Source organism: Periophthalmus magnuspinnatus, chromosome 23, assembly GCF_009829125.3.
Source record: "Periophthalmus magnuspinnatus isolate fPerMag1 chromosome 23, fPerMag1.2.pri, whole genome shotgun sequence".
NCBI lineage: Eukaryota > Metazoa > Chordata > Actinopteri > Gobiiformes > Gobiidae > Periophthalmus > Periophthalmus magnuspinnatus.
The window spans coordinates 13380424-13400048 of NC_047148.1; the positions used below are offsets into that span (position 1 = coordinate 13380424).

The following is a 19625-nucleotide window of genomic DNA, read 5'->3' on the forward strand; positions in this document are numbered from 1 at the left end:
TTGGTGGTTCGAATCCTGCTCAGACTATTGTTTTCTTTGGCCTATGAATATGGCATACGAGTGGTGAATCAGAAGGTCCAATGGCACAGATTGGCAGCCTTGCTCTAGTCAGTCGATATTGTAAAGCTGAATGAATAGTGTGCATTATAAAGTGAGTGTGCATCTACATTATTATTGTTTTTGCATCTATTAGCATTTATTTGACTGCCTTTATTTAACTTTTTTTTTTTAAGTATTACAAAATGATTTGTTAAATAAATGCAGCTTTTTCTTTTTGTGTACAGGTAGGTTTATTTATTTTTTTAAACAAGGAAACGAAGTTATGTAATAATAATAATATGTAATGATAAAAACAAAACAACTAAACAATGCAATAAGTAACACTCTGGAAGGAGTGGGAACAAGTCTTTCTCTGGTCAATGAGTTCACTGGAGAGGATGTTTAACTGCAAGACTGCAAAGGGGAGGAGACAGTGACGGTATAAAACAGTTTGAATGAGGGAGAGAGAAACCTGGCACCAGGAAAGCTCAGAACACGGTACATCAGAGCCTGGGAGGAAAAGGTCAACCCTCTTCCTAACACTGCATCAGCAGATCCAGGGTACTGCACAAGCAGCCTCCTGGCATCACTACTATTGTACAACAGCAATAATGACTGGAAAGGACTTGCAATTAATATATGAAGATAATATTTCTCTAGAGGTGTAAATAAAATGTTCTTTCACATCTGGATTTGACTGCACAAGGTCGGCCTTTGATCAGAAAGCCACTTTTCCCTCTTATCAACTGGACCACCATATTATATCATACAGTAGTATCAGCAGCTCATGACAGTGATGCAATGGGCTACACTAGGATGGAGGCAAGATCCTGCTCAACTGACAGATAACTCAGATTAAGGTCAATTCATAATGACTGAGGTGGTTATAAACCTTTACTCTCACTCTAGTCTTCTGATCAATCTTGCCACCCAGTTCTTGGAAGAACACCTTTAAAAAATAATAATAATTGAACAAATTATTGTGCTTCAAGAGAGAACTGTCATTGTGGCATTTTCAAAGTGATACATCCAGGGATTTCATGTCATGCCATAGAGACATTATAATCATGCCTCTGGATTTTGATCCTCAATGTAACAGTTGCATATCTTGCAGTAGACATTCTTCAGATGTTAGTTTCAGATTTTTTTAAATCAAATGTTAAACATTTTAGGCTAAATGTCCATCACTTGCTTACACTTAACAATATAAATGCTGAATTTGGACATATTTGGACAAGTACTTTACATTTCAAGACTGATGTTGATATTTGAAGTAAGAATCGATTCAGAAGGTAAGATCCAGCACTTGACCACCGTTTTTGTATTTTAATTCACATAGCTGTACACGGTAGACCTTGTACACGAAATTAAATATGGTTATTTTGTAGGCTACATTTCACTGATTTCCGAATACAACATGTTTTATTAAGGTCAAGAATAGAGTCGCAAAGTGATGAGTATGTGAAAGCCTGCTTTAAAACGGAGCAACTGTCTTTTACGCAGTGCCAAATTACGCACGACAGTCACCAGCATCCGTACAGCTATTCAGTCTCTAAGAAAACGATAAATGACGTTTTTGAAAATGTGCCCAAAAACCTTAATGAATAACTGTGGACGAGTAGGAGGCAAATGCTGCCCCAGCTGTTTCCTGTTGAAAATGTCTGTGTAATGTAGATAAATGTGAGGGATTTTCTCTCTAAATCCGTCTCCTGTTCGCTAAATCTCACTTCTCCAAAACGAGCCTGCGCAATGGAACATAGTCGGAATATTGAGATGTGACATTGCCTGCATCTCATCCTCTTTTAATGACTTGAAACAAGTTCATTTCGCCGGGCTTTGTCTTCTGGAGACCCGAAGTGATGTCTTACGCTCTGTTCTTTCATTGGCATTTATGTGATGTCTTCAAGGTAACTTTTTATGCTATCATTGACTTAGTCTTTGCACTTATTTGCTAATGGCATTTTTTTGCAATAAATTTATAAAAATATTAGCTCATATTACCAGTGATGCCTTTGAACTCATTATTATAGCTTCTTTTTACACCCTGTTATCTGAAAATTACAGTTCAGTTGTTACCTGCATGACTTTTTTATTTCCTTATCAAAATCTTGAGTTCCTTATCCCTGTCAGCACAGTTATCATTCGGATATCTTGACATCCATCGTTAAGAACTCCATGCGCAATGATTAATGATTTTCATCCCTACATCACTCTGTGCGCTCGTACTTTTTCGACCAAAAATCCCACCAAACTCTGCAATGTAATCACTGGTGAAGTGCTAGTTATAAAATGTATAAGATGTGGTTGAGATTCTCAAGCAAAGGGGTGGCCTGGTGTTTTTTTGTTTCTTAGGCTATTGTGTATTTAACAAAAAACAAACAAAAAAAAACTCTTTTCATTGTAGTTTTAGGGCAATAAATGCACGGGATATGTGGTTAGATTTAGAATGGTTATTTACTTTTTATGAACCCATTTGCATCTAGGAATAGAAATAATCCAGGAGATGTGTAAAATAATATTTAACAGTGCATGCAGTGTCTGCAGGTGTGATGACACGTAGCCTGAGACAGCACTTTGCGTTCACTGTCTTCAGTTGGATACAGTTGTGCATTGAATATGCATCTTCGTGTGTCAGTTTTGCTTGCATCTTAACCAAACTTTTTCACGAATAAATCATTTCCAAGGGGAAAAGAAAAAACAGTTGGCAATAAAGTCCAGCGATGTTCGGTTTGAGATTTAGGCTATGTCAGATATTGCCAAAGCAGTAAGTAATGCTGCTTGATGTGTATAGGAGCTATTGCGTGTTAATCTGTGCCTCTTGTCTCTCCGTGCGCAGAGTGTGATGTGCTGTATCCTCTGTAGCCACGCCCTCTCACTACTGTGCGTCTTCACGCTGACTCCGGCGGCTGCAGGGGCGGGGCCAGAGACGCTGTGTGGGGCGGAGCTGGTTGACACGCTTCAGTTTGTGTGTGGAGATCGAGGCTTTTATTTCAGTAAGTGCACCTTTTTAATTATTAATGAAGGTTGGCCCTGTCCCAGCGCTCCTCATCTTTTTCATGAATAAAACACCACGTAAAATCTTGTTTTGGCTTTACCTTATTCTTAAACTGGAACACACTGGAACAAATTCATTCATTCCAAATGCAGAAGTCGCATTAAGTCAATTATTGGCGGAACCTTTAGTTTTGGTTTTAAAATACAGTTCAGTTGGATGGAGTTCAAATTCATGTTAATTTGCACTCTAGTTTACTGCAGAAAGCCCGTGCATGCATCCTGCACACAGGCATCTGCACAAAACCACACACAGTCCACTTGTCCTTCATCTGCAGGAGATTATGTGGATTACAGGATGACTCTTCCCTTTCACGCGAGTTATATTGAACCCACATACAAGCCTCTTTATTATGAATATTGTTATTACTACTTCTCCTTATAATAATAATAATAATAATAATGATGATAATGATGATAATAATGATAATATATTGATTTATATATCACCTTACTCACTTTTAAGCACTTTATTCATGTACTCAGTATTCAGTAGTGATAAACTACTATTGTAGTCACAGCTGCCTTGGGGCAGATTGCCAAGCTGCGCTATCGTCCTCTCCAATCAAAATCAGCGAATGTGCAATACAAAGACAGTCAAACTGTATATGATACCACACATGTAACATTACTGTGCTGTTGTCTATAGCTTAATATCAATAGGCCTATTCATATTATAAAATGTGTACAACCTTCAAAATAGTGTTAATCTTGTATCTTTATTGGAAGAAGCTGAAAAATGCCAATTAGTAGGATAACCCGTTTGCTCATTTGGTCCTTTTCTACAGAATAGTGCTGTCTGTGCAGGGCCACCTTCAGCCACTCTCTGCACTTCTGTAAGAGTTTTGGCCTAAGCACAGCCACTATAGTATGGGCTCAGTTAGATCTGTGTACACACCTGATGCATTGTCATTATCTGCACATTTTATTTAATGGATGCATTTATACACTCATTTCTGCACCACTTTATGTACGGTATTGTCAAATGAAGATCATTTTGTTGCTGCAACAATGTCCATACCTTTATGTTAATATTTGACAGGATTTTTAAGTTGCTTTTAAGATGGAACTAAATCCATTTTCACTGCTAAATAATGCAAAGAGTTATTTTTAGTTCCTTGTTCTACATCATGGTACAAATTAAAGAAAAAAAGTCTTCTTTGTGGTCTACTTGTAAGCTTCATTATTTCACGGGTGTAAGTAAAGAATTTGAGAAGAACTAGACTAGACACGAGTAGTGGCCATACAGCCTTCCACACATGTACATGTAATGAGGTATAGAGGGACAAAAATACTGTATCTAACTCTGTGTATTGTCCGAACCTTTGAAACAGGTAAGCCAACAGGCTATGGTCCAAATTCACGGCGGTCACGGGGTATTGTGGATGAATGCTGTTTCCAGAGCTGTGAGCTGCGACGCCTGGAGATGTACTGTGCTCCATCTAAGACAAACAAGCCTCCTCGTTCTGTGCGCTCACAGCGCCACACAGACGTGCCCAGGCCTGCCAAGGTTAGTACTGCAGAGCAAGTGGACAAGAGGTCAGAGCGTAGGACAGCAAAGCAGCCAGACAAGCCAAAAAACAAGAAGGTGAGCATACGCCGAAAAAAGAAGCACTTATTACAAAGATACATTCTCCAATCATGGTACACAGGAAAGATGTTAGATCATTTAGATCAGCATTTATCATTTAAATGTGTACTATAAAAGGTTAGTCCAAAAATTCAAAAGCTTCAAAGGTTTTAGGTGAGGCACGTTTATCTCAAGTATACTCGACTTAGTATCTCAATGCAATAACACACGTATAAGTTTGTGAGACCCATTATTTTTTCTTAAATTGTACATGAGAGGCAAGTTGAACTTGTTTGTTTGTTTGTTTTTTTTCTACAGAGATCGACACAGAGCCACAGCCATTCATCCTTTAAGGTATGTACCACAACAGTCAGTATTAGTTTCATCCTGACATTTGGAAATTATAATGTTTCTACTCAAATGTCCTTTCACCACAGGAAGTTCATCAAAAAAATTCAAGCCGAGGCAATGCAGCTGGTAGAAGTTACAGAATATAAGAAGGAAGTGGATGGACAAAAGCCCAGCAAAAGCAAAGGGAACGGCCTTACCTGGTCTCGCTGTGGCATGGTTCAATGTAAACCAGTAGGTCTTTAAAAGGTTTGAGAAGGACCTTAAACACTGCACCATTCCACACTGGGACATCTAAGCAGCTGAGACACAAACAAGTGACAAGTGACTCATGACTTGGTTAGAGATAAAACAATCACACAGTGCTGGGCAGGTGGACCACACTTTGAAGAGACACCTACCTCTGAGAAACTGGATTTATGTGCTCATTGGTAGGACAGGACACCTAATCAACACCCGCAAACACATATTGTGTAAACTCTTCTGGACTTTGTATTAACCTAAGCAGTATTGTTCTGATCACATGGTGTTTTATTTGGATAAAGAAATCCCTTCTGTATGGTGCTTTTTGTGATTTGGTTTGCAGACACACTCCGATAGGGCTTATATCACAGGTCCTCCCTTTTACACAGATGTGTGGCCACTGGTTTATCCCCTTGAGTCCTGGATTATTTTCCCAGTCTATAAACATGCTTTTTTTTCTATTTAACATAATGTTTGAATAAATGTACACAGTGTTTTAAGGGTCATTGGAATACATTATATTTTCATTTAGTGGCCTGGTGTCAGAAACAAACCCAAAATTTATCTAAGAGGTTATCAAGAAAGCCATAGAACAAACTGCTGCATATATTATGTAGATTTGGGGAATTATTCAGTTTTATATTTTGCAAATTCAAGCATTTGTTTAAATCTATGGACTGGAGCTCCCACTTGAACTTGTGCCATGAAAAAGCAAGAAACAATATTGGAGGAATGACTCTACTAGTTTACTTTATTGGTTATAATGTGATGTGATTTGAAGAAGAAACAATTGTACCATTTTGTTCAGAAAATGCTAGGGAATTGTTTATAATTAATCTGCAGGTAAATGGCTAAAATATTATTGGGATCAAATGAGTCCCTGTACAAGTATAAGTATAGTCAATGTCACGTATTCAAGTTGAGAATGGTTGCACAAATCTTTTTGGAGCTACACATTGTAATTGTTACAAATTTAACAAGTAATTTACAGATCTACAGATATAACAGTTAAACAATAAAACTTTCATTGAATATTTTGGTTTAAATAATATTTTACTACCAAAGAGCATTATTATGTCATATAATGACTAAATGTTAAATTATCTTTGTGTTTTACCCTGTACAACTTGTGTAACAAGTGTTAAAGAGGACCTGCCAGTTTGTGATTTTTTTAAGCAAGAGGATTGCCCCTACAGCCAACTATTAGTTGTTTGTAAGCATAAGGTCACATATTATCTAGTAATGAAAACGCTCAATGCTGCTACTTGGTTGCCTTCTGTACAAGAAAGTATGAACAAAATTGTCCACAGTTCCTGCTGAATAAACCACATGTACAAATTAACTGACTGGAGAGTTATTCAGTACAGATCCACTCACACCTTCAATGGAATAAATGAGACGTGTTTTGTTTTGTTTTAGTTACATTTACACAACACTCTCTCTCACTCAGTCTCTCTGTGTGTGGATTTAAGTTCCTGTTGAGGCCACAGCTGAGCTGTCTCTTCAGTGGGAAAGTTGTAACTGCTGTGTGTAAGAGTATATTGAATGTCTAAGTGATTCTCAGAGTTGGAGAGTTGTGCCAAAGCCAACAGGACTAGGTAGACCAGAGCAGCAGGCGGGTTTCTAAAGAAAAAAAAAAGATTCAAAAGTGAAACAGACACACAAGAAATATAATTTTATTATCAGTGTTTAGATCAAGTTTATCAAGGCAGCATGTTCATCATGAATGAATACACTTTGGAAACCACGTACCAAGTACCACTTGATCAGAACCTAGTTTCTATAGTATAGTCTTGTGATTTTGTATCACCCACCAAGATGAATTAGGGGGGAGAATGTTGAATGTTTTGAGATCCCAAAATTAACTGATCCACTGAGTCATGAATTTAAGATTGAGTGTGTCTGACAGTTTGGACTGAGCCTTGAAATACTGTTTTAGCTGTAAGCACAGTTTATGTATACTGTTTTAATACTGTTTCTTTATTGTGTCTCAGGAGTCTATCAACTTTCTAAAGATGGATAACTTTCCTTACATAATTTATCAGTTGTTTACATGTAAAAGTACAGTATGCATTAGCAAAGCATTAACATAAGTTAAGTTACAAAGCAACATATCTGACTTTCATTATTCATTATTTTTGTTTGAGAGGTGTGTATAGCCTACTGTGTGATGATGCAGTTCAGTCACCAAATAATAGCACAAGAACATAAATAAGATACAATCTCAATCAAACTGATGATTATCTTTTTTTCTTCTTCTTCTTCTTTAAATTGATTGTGGAAATTCACAGAAGTTTGATTATAGCCTGTGTTTGCTTTGGCCTGTGATTTAAGAGCCCATGATGTCAGGGTGTTATTTTCCTTGGAGAGACTCAGATCAGCTGCATTGTTCCAGGAAACTATGGTCGGTTCACAGGGCAACAAAACTTCTGCCCAACTGTAGCCTTCACTCCAGGACCCATCTCTGTTTGCAGGGCATGGCGTCAGAACACAGACATATTAATGCATCTCTATAATGCCTTGTAAACAAATTTGTATTTAAAATAATATCGACAACAAATGATTTACAATGAAAAGTAAAAAATACAGACAGCATAAAAATCATTATTCTTAAATTTTATTAGGCTATTGGATTTTTTTTCCTGAAAGAACTGGAGAATGTGACCTATGGGCACAATGCCACACCATTTGGTTGAGTTTCTACTGGAACTGCCGTCTCCCAGTGGACACATGTGGTTCTCCCGTAGAAGCCCCTCATCTTCCAACAATAATACTTACAAAATAAAGACTGAACGCTCCAAGCAAAATTACTTCAGCCGGTCTCAGCTCCTACACACCTCCTGCCTCATACTTTGAACTATGACATCTGTGATGTTAATAAGATATCCTTTAGAGCCAAGAGGCATATGTCAACATCTTTACTTAGTTTAACTCCGTGTAATCATGCTGGTGTATGGCATGTACAAAAGGCATTGACGCATGAGATTATGCTGCTGCTCACCTCTTTCTGTGACCCTCTTACGGATACAAATAACCTCAATAATAGCATTTCCCTGACACAGAGGGTGATCCATTTCAGGATTTTATGCTTAGCAAAGCCTCTGATGAAGTCCACTACACACTCTGTGGACATCTTCTATTAGTGTACCAAGATTGCTCTGTTGCTTCTTCTGCCCTCTTGTACCCCTCTGAATAGGCTTAAAATAATCCACATAGGCCTCATTATTTGATCATATTGAACAACATGAATCTCTTGAAATGTCTTGTTGACGATTACCTTTTCATATTCAAATAGTGACTTCCCCCATATAAAGGACACCAGAAAGTAACATTACCACAGTTAGTAAAACACTAAATAGCAGGCAGCATCATATACAGAAGTTATAATGTCTATATTTTCAGTTTTGTTTACTCTAGTCCTCTTCTCTGAATTAAGCAATCGATGGGTGACCATGGCTTTGCCAGCGAGCAATGCAGATGACAGCACAAATGAACAAGAAGGCTTTGGTTTAATGCTGAAGGATCAGACAATCTCTGAGCCAGCCTTAGCATTTTTAATGCGCAGGAGCAGCACTGGCCTGAGCAGCGACATCCGGGATGACAAGGGAACTCCACAGGTCAATATGCTATCGGTAAGTTCCTTATTACAGTTAAGAACCCACTGATTCATGTCCTTAGTCTTAGCCAACTGGAAAAATAGACTTCATAGAATTCATAGAATTGTTACACCTGAACTAAATGATTCAAATGAATTTGAAAGGAAAATCAGGTATAAAGAAAATTAGTATTTTCAAATTGTAAGCATTTTATGAATGACCTTGTAGTTTATAGCAACAACACAACAGCTCTACAAATTTAAGGTTTTTTTCTCCATTGACCACTAAAATCTTAAATCTTCGTATGCATCTATGAAATCATTTTATAGCAGCTCAGGAAGGGGGGAAATACCATAAAACGTAGGAGAGTTTGGCAGAGTATAAAAACTGCTATTCCTCTAGTGTGTCGTGAATATGCTGCTTATCTCTGCAATAATTGGGAACAGGCTTTCATTGATGGAGAGAGTGAAGCCTCCTGGATGAACCACACCATGGGAGAAGAAATCAGCCACTGTAAAGCCGTAAAAAGAGGGACACACATTTGTTCCATTTGGGGGGCTTGTGGTTTGGATCACCCAACACCTGTGCTTCAGAGTAGCAGAGTTTAAGTACTAAATTGTGAGGTCTAATGCATTTAAAATATTTTAAATTGTTTTCTAGGATATGCACCTGAGGGGACAAGACAACAGTGGGTTGATTCCACCTGTCACCCGTGGCAATACTCTGCTCACAGATTGGAACATTGGACGTTTTCCTGAATCCATTATCAAAATGGATCGCAGAAACACTGACCTTGACAGTAGGTATCATACACAATTAAATTTATGTGTCTGATATGTGATACAGCTTAAGACAATACAAGTATTGATTGTTGTCTTCCATTTGCAGTGCTACGTTGCATGATTGGAAGAGTTTACCGGCCCTGCTGGGAAGTATAAATACTTAAAAAATGCATACAAAATACTAACAACATGGCTATAACAAACTAGTTAAGAGCAAAGAATGAAAAAAGACAAAATAAAAGTTTATTAAAAGCTTGTTTTTTGTAATTCCAACTTGTCATGCTTGAAAAGAGCATTTAGGCCATTATACTACGGTACAAATGACAAATGACATTTGAAGGTGATCGCAGCAGTTTTCATAAAAATTATTAATTGATCACTGGACACAAATGAGTCAGGGAAACATAATTTACAGTCTGAAGAAGTTTGTAAGCTTGCCCTGTCCAGCTATCAGCTTTTTATTTGTAGGCTTGCTGATGGCTTTACCAGGATTTTTCACAGTAGTGGGAGGTTTCTTCTTTGGAGGCTCATTTTCTGACCCTCCAGGCTGGTCAGTCTCCACCTGTTTCCTCTTGTTAGCCTTGATTTGAACATCTATGCCAGTTTTCTTTCTTTTGCCTGGCCCGGCAACCCTGTTATGGGCATTTCCAGTCCTGGGTCCAAGTGCAGCATGCTGCTGCAAGCTTCTAGTGTCAGTGTTGAGGCTTTCAGAGGCAGATTTTTCTGAAATGAAACAAGGCAAAATCAACTCAGTGACAAGTGTGTGAAAAAAATGAGAACAATTCTGACGAAACTGCTGACGTTAGCTGCTCGTTGAAGCACGCCGTATGGTTATTCTATGAGACTGAAAGTGAACATTTGTCATGTAACTTGATGGGGCCAAGCCTGAATTCCCACAAAACGAAAGACAGAAGGGAAAAAGGCAAATGTATGTGCTTTAGTCTACTACAGATGTGGGGTTGAGAAGCTTTCATAGAATGGGGATTCATTTAATGGCTGATGCAAGTACCAGTCCCAGAGCTGGGGATAGAAAGAGGTCAGGGCTGAAGCTAAGAGGCTGCACCTGGGCCTCAACCAGCTGGATGACGTCAGAAGAAACTCAATCTTTGCCGAAAGAGTGTTACAACAATACTGTTCTCTCAGTGCAGTACAAAAACGTTTTGAAGTTGTACCTGCATCCACACTTTGACAGCACTCCTCCTCTCCTGACATCCATCTAGGTTTGCGAGCTGGGTGAACACATGTTGGCACCTGACTGGTACTGGGGAACTCCAGAACACGGTTCAGTGGCAACCCATCATCAATGTAGGTGCAGGCAAATTGAGATCTAATACCCTTGTCTTTAACCTGAAAGACACTCCAATTAGGACAGGGACTTTGTTTTCTGAACATGATTAGAGAAACAATCTTCAAGCTGACCTTAATAAAATTGGATAAATGAGTTGATAATATATTTTGTTAAATGGAACTGCTAAACTAGGTCTTAGTAAACCACACGTCTTAGTAAATCATGTCAGTGACTGAAAAGTGGAATTATATTTAATTCAGTTAAACTAGTTAAAAGCCCAATGTTCTGACAGACTCATTCCTCAAAAAGGATAGTACACCTATAAAGGTAATCTGCACTGAGGATGTACATTACTCCTGATTTGAAAGCATGCAACAGGTGCGCTGCTTATGTGGACATTTAAAAATAATCCAATTGTCAACTTCAGAAATATGCAATCAATTATGAAATTTAAAAAAAAAAAAATAAAAAATCTGAATTTTATTTGCAGTCTTTAAGATGACAGTTTGCCCAACACTGTAGTTTTGACACAAGAGCATAATGAAAGTATTGGAGAGAGATTTATGGAGAAAGTCATTTAGCAGACAACAGGAAACAATAACCTTTCTAGTTTCCCTTGCCAGTCCAGGCAAGCGTCTGATATGGCATCTTCAAAGTGAAATTGATGCAGAAAGCTTCCGCTCACGAGTTCAGGAAACGGTGAGCTGCCCAGGGACCATTACAGCGCACTCAAACAGGAAGGGAGCCAGATTGTGGGGAGCTAAAATGACATCTGCTAAAGCACTTTTTGCAAACTGGGTTTGCATGTATGTTTAAAATAAGTTTTTTTTTACTGTTGGTACACCTTGTTCCCCCCCACCCCCCAGTCGGCTTATGTTCAGTGTTCTATTCAAGTATAATGGTAACGTATAGATTAAAAAATCTGACCAGTCAGTCCAGCCTTTACATATAGATATGAACATTTAACTTATTACTTAATGAGATTTGCACATCCATATTGTGATGATTAGTGTAACACAAGTACCTAAAAATATGATATTCTATCTGCACCACTTGGTTCAGGATTTATTCCAATTTTTATTTTATACTTACAATTAGATCCTTGCAGTACTTTATTTATTACGTTAGGTAAAATTACTTTATTAAAAAAGGAGGATATTACCTTAGGTTTAAGCTGTTCCAGCCGACTTTGGACCCTGTTTGTTAGGGAAACTGGAGAGCATCCCATGGACACTTCAGGAGATCTAATATGTAAACAGAGGAAAGATTTTAGTTTACAACAGAGTTTCTGCAGTATTCTTGACACCAGTAAAACCCTGGCTGTTAGCATAAAATGCAGGAATAAACCATGAGTTTCTATCCGTTTGTGATCATAATAATCTAAACTTCATTACACATTTTGTCATGTACTAGTTGAAATCACCAAAAATCAGAAAGACCCACCTGTATAATGTGAACACACAGACACCCTCTTCTCCATTTAGTATAGGCTGATCTTCTGACAACAGGTCGGCTTTGTTTGGACAAGGAGTAATTAAAGATTCTTCATCCAATAATGCCATGAGCAGCTTCACAGTGTCACGCCCTCCTAATGCAGTAGCATGGTTAATCGCATATGCCTTTGGCTAGTATAAAAAAAAACAAAAACAAAAAAACATATAGAATCTCAAGTGACAGACAACAAACAAGTGAGATAGCTGAAGTGTGACAAGCATAAAGACTAAAGATGTGAAGTTACCCTGGCAGGACTTATCCCTGTCATCCTTTCATTAGTCGTCGGTTTGTGATTCTGGTGCAGCAGAAAGATTCTTTCCTTAAGATCTTTAGCAGTTTTGTCAGCTGCAATATACACAGGATCTCCACTGATGCGTCCCTTCAAAAAAAGTGCTCTGATGGCTGTCACAAGCCTATTGCAGCATGCACTAAAAATGTGATTACATGTTAGTTTTACAGTTAGCAAGTCAAGAAATGTATTGCACAATACTAAATAATACACATAAAAAAAGAAAATGCAGCCCTCATGTATGAACATATGCAACACAACTGTAGGGCCAATAAACTATTGGATCTACAATGCAAACAGTGCCAGAGCCACTGCAAGTGGTGTTTAAAAGTCATAACAGAGTAGTTGTCAGTTTGAAAATCAACACAACCACTAGTTCTATAAATTACATGCGGCTGATGAGGTTTGCTGATAATAAAACAAGAGGTTCAAAGACTTTATAAAGCAAACATGGATAACATTGAACTGAAAATCCAGCATTTACAGTTGAGTTCAAGTTTACCTTGGATCTGGTACCTCGCCAAGTATTTCTTCCAAGTTGTCTATAACTTGTACAAAGTCAGACAGGCCTTTGATATGTTTTCTTAATGGATGGGATTCTGCCGGGGCATAGCCCTTTCCTCCGAGTTGAATGGCTCTCACAAAGGATGTAACAGTCTAATCACCAAACATAAGTTATGGTTTTCAATTGCATAGTTAAAATACAAGTTATACAATAAATTAAGCTTGGGTTGTAGTCGAGACTGAAAATTGGACTTCTTGGTATTCTCCAAAACTTTGTCTTGATAAATATTGTGTTGTGTAAAAAGTAAAAAAATGCCATTGCATTTATATTATGCCCTGGTTCCTGTGAGGTCCTTACCAGAAAGAGCGAGGAATTATCATCACGGGCAGCATGTTTAATGCTTGTAAAGGCGTCTCGGCCAAGATTGCGTTTTGGGACATCTAGAGTAAGTGCCATAGCCAGGTCATTCTTAGAATTCACAAGTAAGCTCAGATATGAGCAGAAAACACGTCTCACAGCAGTTTGGATCTGTTTACAAGAGTAAAAATATCTAAGTTGATTTTATTACACTTTGCAGCTTTTGTTTGTAAAATCTGCTATAGAAATTAAGTATATTGGATTAGATCACATGATCATTAGATCAAAGACATCTTTGAGGCTGCGTACTTGTGGAGTGCACCTCCTTGGCGTACTAGATGGTGTAGATGGAGCGGAAGTGTCCTCACTCTCAGCAGATTTTGTGTTTCCAGACAAATACTCAAAAAGCTGGGTCTGAAAAGGAAAGAAAGAACAAATAAATCAATGACCAAATTGACAAACATACAACTGTCTTACTTACAGCATTCAAGGAGATCTCTGGATCAAAATCCTCTTTCAGTTCCTTGTACATCGAGTAAATATCCAACAGATCCACCGTGTTTGAGCACTTCAGGAAGGATTTATATTCTTCAAGAATAAGACTGTAACTTTCCAAAGGTACAGAGCATGGTGGTGGCAAACTAAGTTTGTGTAAAATTAAGTGCTTCCAGGCCACTAGGATATCACTTAGGGTAACCATAAACTCTCCACATTGCTGTTATAAAGGGGGAAAAATATCATCCAATAGTCAGATTTAAAGTGAAGTTTTTCAGATATGCATGAGTTTGTTACCCTTTTATTAACTTCTGCCATAGCGAGCTGGAGCACCATGAGCATGCCATCTGCCCCTTGAATGGTGGTCCTCTCAGACTTTTGGACTCTGCGGCATTCTCTCCTGAAAGTTTTCACCATCAGTCCGAGAAGTTCTTCTGGAGACTGCATTGTGCACTAGGAAACTCCACCGTAATGTTAAAATAATTGCAGTATCACTTTGTTAAACACGCAAAGTTTATGAAGGAAAATATCAATGAACTAAACAGGTGGGCAAACCGCTTTTGATAGTCGCCAAACCAAAACACGACGCGGTTGTTTGAATTTTTAAACTCCCATTGACGTTGGGGCCTATGAACAAAGTAACATGCAGCGGGAGTGACAGGTCTACCTTACAATTATTTAATACTTTATTAGCATTTTAAAGTAAGTATATGAATCTTCATAATAATAAATTACATTTTTAATATATAATGGTGTATAATAACATTATTAATACGTTCTATCGAATCTAATACCTTAACCGTTTTGCTAAATGTTCCCCTACACACAAATGCACAATGGTACGGTCTGGTAAGCCGCATGTCGTACCCGGAAGTAGGCTGAACAACCCCATATGCGCGCACCACTCAAAACGATAGCAATAAAATTCATTAGTGCCAGCGTCAAGGAAATAAAGAATGGGTAATTAAGTCGACTGTTTCTAAGATTTAGAACATATTTTGATTTTCAAACTAGTGTCTTAATTCTGCATTCAGATTTATCTCTTGTCTTTCCATGATGGAAAAGGCAACATTTTAGCCTACTACGTATTAATTGTAAGTGTTATGTTATTGATATCTATACTTAATTTATTAATTCCCTCTTTACAGATACAGTCCACGAAGACAATAGTCGTAGTCCCAGCTACACTGTGTCATGTGATGACTATGTTAATGTTGTCGAATTCAACCCATTCCCTTCTGGGACCCCTGCATCCCTTTTAGCTTATGGTGGAAACCAATATGTTGTTATTGGAACTTGTCTCTTTCAGGTAAGGCTGTGGTTTTTAGTATAAGCCATTATCAAATGTAACTTCTGTGGGGTGTGGGGTGCATTTTTTCAGGAGGAGGATTTGGACATTGAAGGGGTTGAATTTACTGTTCTTCGAGCTTTTCATCATGAAGTGCGTGTTGATGCTCTTGCTTGGAGTCCAGAGTCTCATCTGGACAGAATTCCCCACATCAGGTGATAATTGTACATTTTCACGTGACAATTTTGATGAGCAGAAACTTGCTATGAGAACTGACGCCTAACACTTGTAATGCACTTTGTTTAGCGCTTTGTTGAAGCCTCTCAAAACGCTAGACTTTAGTCATTATTCATTCACTCCATACTTGGTGGTGGTAAGCTACTATTATAGCCTCAGCTGTCTTGGGGCATACTAACCTAAGTGAACCTGTCAATCTGCGCCATTGGCCCTTTAGACCACCACCAACCACTCACATACCCATCACTTTAATACTTGGCCAGGTGGGTAGTGTTTTGCCTAAAGACACAACAACAGAACTAGACAGTGACATTAGATTACAAAGGTTTGGCTGTAAATCAAAATAATGTAATAATTGCCATTGTTGCATCCCATTAATGTGATTATTTAAATGCTTCCATCGCCCATGTATATACTAAGCCTGAATAGAGGGAAATATGGTTGGGCATTGTAAAGCTTTTAGACATTCCAGTAAATGCTATGAGGAGTTGTGTGTTTTTTTTGTTGCAATCAAGACCTGTTTGTTTTCAGCTCCCTATTTTTCGCTGGGCACATTCATTACTATTTATATTTCTCTCTTAGACATCCAGCCTATTGACTATTCACCCAACTCTCTTCTTAGATTCTGCACTGCTGCAGCTGACAGAAGACTACGTCTATTGACTTCAGATCTTCAGGACAAGCATGAAGTCAAGGTAAAAAATATATATATTTTAAGCACAGAAGAAAACACTCCCTATCAGTAGGCATGTAGAACCAAGAATGATTTGCAAATAATTTGTTATGGAAAATGTTTAAAATATTGTCTTTGCTATTCTGTAGACAATGGAAGGTCACACAAGCTACATTAACCATTTGGTGTTTGAGCCGACCGAGGGAAAGCAAATTGCTTCTGTCAGTGACGATCACACTTGCAGGTTATATTGTATATTTTTCTTCCTGGTCTCTCTCTAGGTATAATCTTTGACCTCTGTTCTTTTTAAGTGGTGCAGAGAGACTTGACTGTATTGCACAAAAGAAACATGATCCTAAGTACAATAATCCACCTTTAAGTTTTCCATTTTTTGAAATATGAAAATCTTATTAGCATTTCAAAGATGCTGTTTTTAAACATCCTAATAACAACATAGAAATTAATCATTTGAATATTTGATGACGATCTGGGTTCTATGTTCCCATCATCTCTGCTCTTCTTCTTCTTCTTTTTCTGTCTTTCCAGAGAAAACAGCAATGTGCTCCATCTGCTGAAAGATTTCAATTCTGTCATGTTGAGAAAATATGGGAGCAAGGGATAGATCAAGTTAACAGAAGCGGACCATGAGTCAGCCCACACAAACTGAGCTGCAGGGCAAGCAGAGTAGACCGTTCCTCTGAATGGGAGGGAGGGAAAGTGTATATTCTTCATGTATATGATCTCAGGACCTCCTCATCACTGTTGAATTTGGCAGTGCTTTGCTTTGTCATCAATGTCCCCTGCAGATGTGGGAACTCTTCTAGTTGCCAACATGAAATTTGACCCTGAAGAGTGTAGGCAGGGAACCAGGTCCACTTCCTCAGTAGTGATTACCTTAAGCTAACATGGTCCCGACAGCTTAAAGTAGCGTCACGCAAATAGTTTGTTCTAGCAACAGTCGCCACCTAGAGCTCTCAAGTGAGAACTGCGTGGTTCTCAACTCAAGGGATGCGTGGTGAACTGAGTTTGTTGATGAAGGAGAACGCACACCATATAGGCCAAACAGCTACATATGGTCAAAAGGCTGGCTAATGTAACTGATAAAAGTGTTAAATCAAGTAAATACATAAAACAATGGAAAAGTTAAATGCTTTCCTTCTTCACAGAAGGACAGTGTGTACTTCAATCCTGGCTGCCCTTTTAAGTGTCTGGGATTTGATCTCGCTTTCTCTCCCTGCAGAGAGTCACTTTTGATTATTTACACCATTCTGTATAATAAATCAGATCACACAGTGTTAGCAAAATTTCCTGTTTCCTGTGATTTTAGGAAATCCGTAAAACTGCTGCTTTGCTGTTTTCTCAATTAGATAAAGAAGTAAAAGTTTTCACATGTCCTTTTCAACTCTTTTTAGATGGAAGCACAGTGTGATTATATGATGTAGTCTTATGCAATTTCTGTGTTTTCTTTTCTCTGGGTGTGTTTCGTATCTCTTAGGTTTCACCTCGATCACTGAAGGTTATGTTTGTTTGGGAGCTGATGCTTACCATTTGATGGGAAGAGTGGTTGACCACAGTTTAGCTATTGGTGGTGTAGCGTGCATCTGAGCACTGCTTGATAGTGGTCTAATACAATAGGGTTTAGTCCTTGTTTTGCCAGTGTGGTCTGCCTTAACTTCCCTTAACCCAACTAGGAGATGGAGGTTCACACACTTTTTACAATGTTCAGTGCACAATATTTTTACATAGTTTGCTTGTATATATAATCCCATGTAATTATTGTGAAAAGGGCTCCTGTCTTTCATTCTTAGAGACACGTTTTAGTGTTGTCTCTGTGATGACAGTGGTGATCCATTTTACCCAAAGCATCAGCATAAGAAATTTAATGCAAGAGCAGCTTCAGGGCATACAAATTAGATAATCCACAACAAACTACTGCTGGTGTACACTGACTGTTACTCTCTTACATAAGTCTTTACTTTTTACACATATTGATATAGTAGATTATTCTGAGTGTTATTGTCTAACTCTTCTTTGCCTTGTAAATGTTACTTAAAATGATCATAGTGTAGATGAGGTATCCATTAATCCATTTAGTTTATAATTAGCAAAGAAATATATTTTTCAACACTGCTTACTAGAAGACAGATTAAAACCTTCCTCACATTTTTGAGCAGTTAATATCTCCAATCAATTGTAATTTGATTTTTGTATTCAGAGTGTGGGACCTAGATGGAAATGAGAGTGCAACACTCAGACTTCGCTCTCCAGGCATTAGTGTGTGCTGGCATCCTGAAGAAGTATTTAAAGTATGAAAATTTGTGGTTTAACAGCCTCCTAAATGCATTTTATTGCAGCCGTGTGTTATATTTTTCAGTTAATGGTGGCAGAAAAGAAGGGTACAATACGTTTCTACGATTTGGTTACCCAGCAGGCCATTCTGTCACTGGATTGTGGCCAGGCACCACTAATGTCAGCTGATTGGTGCCTCACCAACACCATTAAAGTCGGAGCTGTGGCTGGAAATGACTGGCTCATCTGGGACATAGCTCGCTCCAGGTCAGTTAGCAACACGTCATGTGAAAGCAAGACTTTTCAAGACTATTCTGTGTTAAATCTTTCTTAATTTTGCAGTTATCCAAATGAGAAAAGACCTGCCCATATAGATAAAGCACGTCTATTCAAGTAAGATATTTCTTTTCCATCTTAGTCATAATGTAACTACAATGCATACAAAGTGAATTATCAAATGTTAATTCTGATTTATTGTTTCTGCGGTATACTGTAGGTGGTCACGAGCAAATGAAAATCTCTTTGCAACCACTGGATGTCCTGGAAAGATCAGTAGTCAGCTGCTTCTCCATCACCTGGGACATCCACAGGTTTGACATTTTTATCTATGTTTTCCCCTCCTTTTAAAGTTGAGCCTCAAGTCACGTACTTCTGTCTTTAAGCCTGTAATGATTGGATCAGCAGCAGTTGGATCAGGTCTCAGCTGGCACCGCACTCTCCCACTCTGTGTGATTGGTGGGGACAGGAAGCTTTGCTTTTGGATGACTGAAATGTAACTATCCCCTTAAAACTGTTAATGGTGTATAGCTTCTTTTGCATTATTGCTTTATATATAAAGTATTTTTCAACATTGTATATTTTGTCATTTGTTATAGTTTACTGTTTTAGGTAAATATATTTTAGACAGACAGTGGCTAAATTTACATGTACACCAAAATCTTACTATGCACTCAGTGCAACTCAGACAATAGAAAATATGTTTACTTGTTTTATGACAGGACTCACTCTAGTGGTTTTATGAAGTAACTACATCCTCAGGTCTAGTTAGTTATTGGGAGACATTTGGCAGTTAAAATAAAAG

At 38.1% G+C, this 19625-nt stretch overlaps 3 protein-coding genes across 6 annotated transcripts; 2 read left to right on the top strand and 1 right to left on the bottom strand.

Annotated features, from left to right (window-relative positions):
• The first annotated feature begins 1636 nt into the window (after nucleotides 1-1636).
• On the top strand, nucleotides 1637-5671 carry igf1 (insulin-like growth factor 1). Of its 2 annotated transcripts, none has more exons than XM_033989375.2 (5): nucleotides 1637-1946; nucleotides 2876-3032; nucleotides 4425-4678; nucleotides 4979-5014; nucleotides 5098-5671. In XM_033989375.2, the coding sequence occupies exons 1-5, from the start codon at nucleotides 1899-1901 to the stop codon at nucleotides 5155-5157; spliced, it is 555 nt and encodes a 184-aa protein (XP_033845266.1). In that variant the 5' UTR covers nucleotides 1637-1898; the 3' UTR covers nucleotides 5158-5671. The 2 variants fall into 2 exon arrangements, with proteins under 2 accessions (XP_033845266.1, XP_055087685.1); XM_055231710.1 differs by having other exon boundaries at nucleotides 4425-4600.
• A 2934-nt stretch (nucleotides 5672-8605) lies between these two features.
• On the top strand, nucleotides 8606-19397 carry nup37 (nucleoporin 37). Of its 2 annotated transcripts, XM_055231673.1 has the most exons (11): nucleotides 8606-8883; nucleotides 9508-9673; nucleotides 15212-15366; nucleotides 15439-15560; nucleotides 16205-16277; nucleotides 16405-16499; nucleotides 18471-18561; nucleotides 18630-18811; nucleotides 18887-18937; nucleotides 19041-19134; nucleotides 19207-19339. In XM_055231673.1, the coding sequence occupies exons 1-11, from the start codon at nucleotides 8638-8640 to the stop codon at nucleotides 19318-19320; spliced, it is 1389 nt and encodes a 462-aa protein (XP_055087648.1). In that variant the 5' UTR covers nucleotides 8606-8637; the 3' UTR covers nucleotides 19321-19339. The 2 variants fall into 2 exon arrangements, with proteins under 2 accessions (XP_055087648.1, XP_033845262.1); XM_033989371.2 differs by lacking the exons at nucleotides 8606-8883; nucleotides 9508-9673 and adding an exon at nucleotides 14914-15017 and having other exon boundaries at nucleotides 15206-15366; nucleotides 19207-19397.
• On the bottom strand, nucleotides 9852-14652 carry parpbp (PARP1 binding protein). Of its 2 annotated transcripts, XM_033989373.2 has the most exons (10): nucleotides 14355-14652; nucleotides 14044-14277; nucleotides 13872-13976; nucleotides 13563-13733; nucleotides 13203-13357; nucleotides 12656-12839; nucleotides 12361-12542; nucleotides 12080-12161; nucleotides 10802-10976; nucleotides 9852-10352 (listed from the first exon to the last, which is right to left on the bottom strand). In XM_033989373.2, exons 1-10 carry the CDS (start codon nucleotides 14502-14504, stop codon nucleotides 10039-10041), a joined length of 1752 nt encoding a protein of 583 aa, XP_033845264.1. In that variant the 5' UTR covers nucleotides 14505-14652; the 3' UTR covers nucleotides 9852-10038. The 2 variants fall into 2 exon arrangements, with proteins under 2 accessions (XP_033845264.1, XP_055087647.1); XM_055231672.1 differs by lacking the exon at nucleotides 10802-10976 and having other exon boundaries at nucleotides 10073-10352.
• Nucleotides 19398-19625: the final 228 nt, after the last annotated feature.